Source organism: Olea europaea, chromosome 4 (assembly GCF_002742605.1).
Source record: "Olea europaea var. sylvestris chromosome 4, O_europaea_v1, whole genome shotgun sequence".
In the NCBI taxonomy this organism is placed as follows: domain Eukaryota; kingdom Viridiplantae; phylum Streptophyta; class Magnoliopsida; order Lamiales; family Oleaceae; genus Olea; species Olea europaea.
The window spans coordinates 6310677-6316723 of NC_036240.1; the positions used below are offsets into that span (position 1 = coordinate 6310677).

Consider the following 6047-nt stretch of genomic DNA (forward strand, 5'->3'; position numbering starts at 1 on the left):
AAAAAAAAAAAAAAAGTTTGCTAATTTAATGTTTTGCAAGTTAAAGGCTGTAAATTTATGGAGTTTTGGCTGTGGATTGTTCAAGTATGCATCTCTTTAATTTTAAAGGTTGGAGGTTTATGATGGTCTAGCTGTGGATTTGATAATGCATGCCTCATTATATGTATAAAAGCTGCATATCTGTGGGTTTTTTGCTATATGTTTTCTAAGAATTTTGAAAATTTTGTTGTTTGATTGTAAAAAATTCACATGACTGCTAATTTGAGGGGATAAGCAATATATTACATGTGAATTCCATAAAGTTTCTAGCTGAAAGTGTAAATAATTGGCATTTTCTTGGAAAAAATCTGAAGTTCTTTTCAATTTTTATTTTTTATTTGTCTTTTTATAATATATCTCCCTTGACTCTTTTCAGTATGCCTCTATTTTAAGTATAAAAATTGGTGCTTTATGATGTTTCAGCTGTGGATTTGATGGTGCATATCTGAGCCTATGTATAAATGATGCAAACTTGTGGACTCTATTACAAAAAATTAAAAAAATAAAATAAATCTGATTTTTCGAAATTCTAGAAAAAAAATTTGGTTTTCTATATTTGAAAATCTTTCTTGAGTTTTTGCTATTTGCATACAGTTGGTTAGAAATTTAATTCTTTAAAGTCTAATAATTTATTAACACACAACCCATTAGTGAGAGAATATTAGAAATTTAACTGATGGACCTCTCTCTCTCTCTCTTTCTCTGAGCTTGATCAGTGCTTTGTTGGATTCTTATCTATTTGGTAAGAGAAACTGATTTCTGCATTTCTATAGTTAGTAGAAGCTTAACAGTTAGTCTCTTTGCTAATTCTGCTTTATCAGAATGCTGGTTGCTGCTCTCGACCTGTTCACGAATATGAGTGATTTGGCTTTGCTTATCTCCGGTCTCATCTTCATTTTCTTCTTCTTCTTCTTCACAATTTTCTCCTCCTTTTGTTTGTATCCTTCGTGTTTTTCTTTGTTGCCATTTCTTCTTCTTTAGTTTCTCACGTCTTCAGATAATTATGTGCCATATGAAATGGAAAATCATGTCATATGCTCTACCTAGAGTGTTGAGATTCTCTATTCAAGCGTTAATGTTGATAATGCATCAAAATCAACTGTGCAGGAGGTTGGATGCAACCATGCTCAAGGTGTTGGCTTTTCAACTGATGGATTTGCAACTACACTTACCATGAGAAAATTGCATCTCATATGGGTGACTGCTCGTATGCACATTGAGATCTATAAGTACCCTGCCTGGTAGTGCGAATAGTTCTGACATCCTAATGTTGATTTCAAGTTTTAGGATGTCGATGTTCTTATATATATCTCATATATTGATTTGTGAAACAGGAGTGACATGCTTGAAATAGAGACATGGTGCCAAAGCGAAGGAAGGATTGGTACCAGACGTGATTGGATTCTCAAAGATTACGCCACTGGTGAAGTCATTGGAAGGGCTACCAGGTGAATTTTATAAAATACAGTTAACCAACATTTATTTGATCTGTCAAGAATAGAACAAATCAAAGGAAAATAAAATAAGAAACTATTTATATGTACAAGAAATAGATGTGCATCTACGTCTTTCGAAACTTATACTGGACTCTGTGTATTTAGTATGTTGACACTGATTGATAAATGTTTTTCTTCCTTTATGCTTTTAAAATATGTGATATTTGTCTGGATATTCCCCTTATAAACTTGAGAAGAACCTGTTCATCATTTGTATTTTGTATATTCCGAAAACCTCTTGTAGATTGACACTACCGTCCTTATTCTTCTATTGCTATAAAAGGACGATGTACGTTCTTTTTTGTAATTCTACTAAACTAAAACTTTCGGAGCCCACAGCGCTCCAATTCTTCAACTAAATCATTCGGAGTCCACTGATCTCTAAATCATAGATTAGGTCATAAAACACGAATAGTGATAAAAAGGATTTATAGAGTGATAAATAGAATTGAATTTTTTTCTGCAACTAGAATAATCTTTGACAATAAAAGAATAGTAACTGTTTGTGCTAAGTGTCGAATGACCTGCGGGAGAAAAGTTGCTGCCCATAAAAGTAGATGCAGTAGCGAAACCAGAAAAAGAAGTCATCTTCACGTGTGTCAACATATTACCGATTTTCTTCACCTTCCAAACTGTATTCACCAAATATAGCACTTATTTGAGCCCCATTTTTTCCAAAAAAAGGGATTTCGTGATAGTGATTTTCTGGAGATCGTGTGGTAAAAAAAGTAGGAAAATTTTTTGGATTTACTTGCAAATTATTTTATTGGGAGAAAGTGTGGTTGAAAACGAGTTTGAGAAAAAAATGAATTTTTGAGTAATGGGACTCAAACAAGGGCATAATTTGAAGTTCAGAAGAGACGGAGCATTAAAAGCTACTCTAGAAGTAGTATATTGTTAACTTTCCCACGAGATATAACCCCTATTCGACATAATAGCTTCAGACACTTTGAAACTCCAAAGGGAAGAATTAAAAGCTTGCAGGTCTCACGTTAGAATTTTAAGATCTGGAAAAGGTTTTATCTTTGATCGTTTAATTATTAACCATATATAATGTGGACAAAACGGACAAACTCGAGTAAACACTGCTGTTCAATTCCCATGAATTGGAGTGGAGACTTATAGTTTGAGTAGTACATGCATTTTTACTAACAGATGCAGCACCCGTAATCTTGATTTTGCTATTTGAAGATGCACTGATATGATGCATACCATCAGTTATGCTTTCCTCTCTTGAGCCCATCTTTGAGGGCTGTACTTGTTGAATTAATCTTGGAATTCTCGTGTAATTTCTCAATCTTTTCATGTGTACTTCCAAATCAATCACATTTACAACTTCTCATTGCAGCAAGTGGGTGATGATGAACCAAGATACAAGACGGCTTCAGAAAGTTACTGATGATATTCGTGATGAATATCTAATTTATTGTCCCAAGACACTAAGGTTGGTATTTTTTTTACTATTATGCTTCTTCACATGCTATTTGAACAATAATGTTCCATGTTCTAAAGAAATGACGTAATTTTCATAGAAATCACGCTTTCATTTCTTTTTATTTTTTTATTTTCTCTACTTTTTGGAAGATGATGATATGGACCACCTCCGCTGCTTTTTTTTTNCCCTTTTAGATATATTTTTCTTTCCTTTGTTTTGGTTACTTTGACTTTTATAAATGCATGAAGTATCCGTGGCAGGCTCTTGAAACTTGAACCATGGAAGACATATCTGATAACTTGCATTGATCAATAAAAATTTAGAAATAAAAGCACGTTAATGCTGTGTGCTACCTAGCCCACACCTACTTAGAAATGAACCCTGTTGGTCGACTATGGCCGTGATTCCCTTCAGCTTGGACTCTGCTTCGACATCCGAAAGCACCGACCCACTTTCTCCTTTCTGAGAGTTCGTATTTGTTCTATAAATATTTAAACTAAAGTTGAACATCCAATATGAAAAGTGTCAATCAAATTGGAAGTCATTTTAACATAAAACAAGTTCAAAAGAATTAAGTGTATTCTAAATTGATTTCAATTCCTTCATTTTTGCTCATACCATTGGCTTTGTAACACTACTACATGTCTTAAAATAGACCTTCTGCATACTACACCAATCTTAACATGTATTTTACCACTGGCTTGTTGTGGATGCCAGATTAGCATTTCCTGAAGAGAATAATGCTAGCCTGAAGAAAATAGCAAAACTAGAGGACCCGGTGCAGTTCTCTAAAATTGGGCTTGTGGTAAGATCAATGAGTATTTATTATGTATGTCAGAGCTCTAATTTGAAGCACTTATCATGTTTTATTAATTTGCAGCCAAGACGAGCTGATCTGGACATGAATCAGCATGTAAACAATGTCACATACATTGGATGGGTCCTGGAGGTTCGTAAAACTTCATTAGTGCATCTTTAACTGTGTTCTTGCATCTTCTTATCCTCGCTTGAATATGCATAGAAGTATAGCTGTAATATATCTAAATCTAAGAGTGTTAGAAACTGGGAATGAATCAGTTTATTTATTTATTTCTCCATTGTTGATCATTGTTGGAATGATTCAATTTCGAGAACTGATATCCTTAATATATTTGCTGCACGTTGGCTTCTTTGTATCTTGGTGGCTCCTTTTTTCTTCATCCTTTTCCTTGTTGCTATACTAGTTTTTATTTTGGACTTATCAAAAAAAAGTTCTTATTTTGGAATGGATGCTAGTTTGCTTATCAACGATTAATTTGTCTAACAGAGTATGCCTCAAGAGATCATCAACACTCATGAACTGCAGACCATAACTTTAGATTATAGACGTGAATGTCAGCACGATGATGTGGTCGATTCCTTGACAAGTCCTGAGCCGTTAATGGATGACACTATTTTAGAGCTTGAGGGGACTAATGGATCTGCTGCTGCTGGGAAAGATGAAAACGACTGCCTTCAGTTTCTGCATCTCTTGAGATTATCAGATGGCTCTGAAATAAATCGTGGACGCACTGAGTGGAGAAAGAAACCTGCAACGAGATGAGCTTTATAACTAATCTCGAATCTCTATACATCTTTTAGCAGTCTAGTCTTATCATTTGGAGACATTTTTTATTTCTTCTTTATTTGGTGCTCCCAGTGGCTTTTGCTTGAAATTTAAGTATTCATAAGGAAACAAGAGGATTGATTCAGTGACCTTTAATTGTGCATTTAGTTTGTACTGAGTTAAGGAAGTTTATCGTGAGATCTCCATTAAATGTATCTTTCTCCAAGTGTTCTAGTCGCATTACATGCAAATGCTGGTGTCTGAAGTATTTTCTGAAGGACCGATTATTAACAGCAATCGAGCTAGAACTCCTCGTCTTATCCCCTAATTGAGCTACTGGCTCCGGTCTCAACTGTTCCCCCTCGATGTGAGACCATCCAAAAGAGTGAAGAAGGCTCACCCGAGTGGAAAAGCTGGAAATGCAGTGAATGTGGATGAGCTCACTGGAGTTCAAATCTAAGTAACGATTTTAGTTGAACTTGAACATAAGCCATCTCGTTTTAAGCCTAGTCATTAGATGGACATGAATTATTCTGAGAACCACATGCAATGTTGCTGGTGATAAATAGCATTATTCCATGGTTAACGGCAAAACACATTGTAGATGGACATTAAAGCATTCCCAAGCAATCTCAAAAGCAGAAAACATAAGAAATGTTTTATATTTTTACTTGAGAGAGGAGTAACAACAAATGAAATTTGAAAGTATTTTACTATCAGAATTAACTTTAAGGTTGAAAATTTAGATAGTGGAAAATTATCAGGTCACATTACTTTGCAACCATTGGGATTTTTATCACTGATGTAACCATATTGTAGCTGCGAATGATAATAAGGAAGTCCACGGTGGTAATCTGGTGGAGGGAGAGCAAGACTTGGTGGTGGCCCTGGAAGAGCATGGTGGTTTTCTGGTGAAGGGAGAGCAAGCCTTGGTGGCTGCCCTGGAAGACCATGGTAGTTATCTGGAGAAGACCAAGCCGTGGCGGTGGCGGTGGCGCTGGTAACATTTGGTCATACGGTTGATGGCTGGACGGACCATATTTATAATGATTATCATAGTAATAATCATCATGATATCCACCAAAATTAACCCTCCAAGGCCTAGCATTTTCATATTCAATACTTCATAGTCGGTGCATATGTGAGGCCCTGTCAAGTTCTTCCATGTATTGTCCCATGCGTGGTGATTCATATCAATAAGGATAAGCCATTTCTTGATGTGGTGGTGGCGGCAGTGGCGTTGGTGGTTCTTCTGATGCAGCTGGTGGAGGGCCTGAAGAAGGTGGCTCTTCCTCCAGCGGCGGTGCTGGTGGAGGCTCAGGCTTTGGACGAATCATTACGGGAGGCTTTGGACTAATCATAGAGAAATCCATAGTTTGAAAACCCCATTAAAACCCTATAAAAATATTTAGGCTTTTAAATTTATATAAAGTTTGAATAAAACTTGGAAACAAAATCATTGCATAGTTGTAAGAAATTTATTTTTGATTTC

At 35.6% G+C, this 6047-nt stretch overlaps 1 protein-coding gene across 1 annotated transcript in view; it reads left to right on the forward strand.

The window, feature by feature from the left end:
• LOC111392868 (oleoyl-acyl carrier protein thioesterase, chloroplastic-like) overlaps positions 1–4806 on the forward strand; it is an 8172-nt gene extending 3366 nt beyond the window's left edge. Inside the window, exons 2-11 of the mRNA XM_023018273.1 lie at positions 132–182; positions 463–513; positions 861–922; positions 1021–1028; positions 1087–1280; positions 1374–1487; positions 2884–2979; positions 3688–3775; positions 3851–3919; positions 4277–4806. Of these exons, the coding sequence (XP_022874041.1) occupies positions 132–182; positions 463–513; positions 861–922; positions 1021–1028; positions 1087–1280; positions 1374–1487; positions 2884–2979; positions 3688–3775; positions 3851–3919; positions 4277–4552 (1009 nt within the window). The 3' untranslated portion in view covers positions 4553–4806. The remainder of the gene's footprint in view (positions 1–131; positions 183–462; positions 514–860; positions 923–1020; positions 1029–1086; positions 1281–1373; positions 1488–2883; positions 2980–3687; positions 3776–3850; positions 3920–4276) is intronic.
• The last annotated feature ends 1241 nt before the right edge of the window (positions 4807–6047 follow it).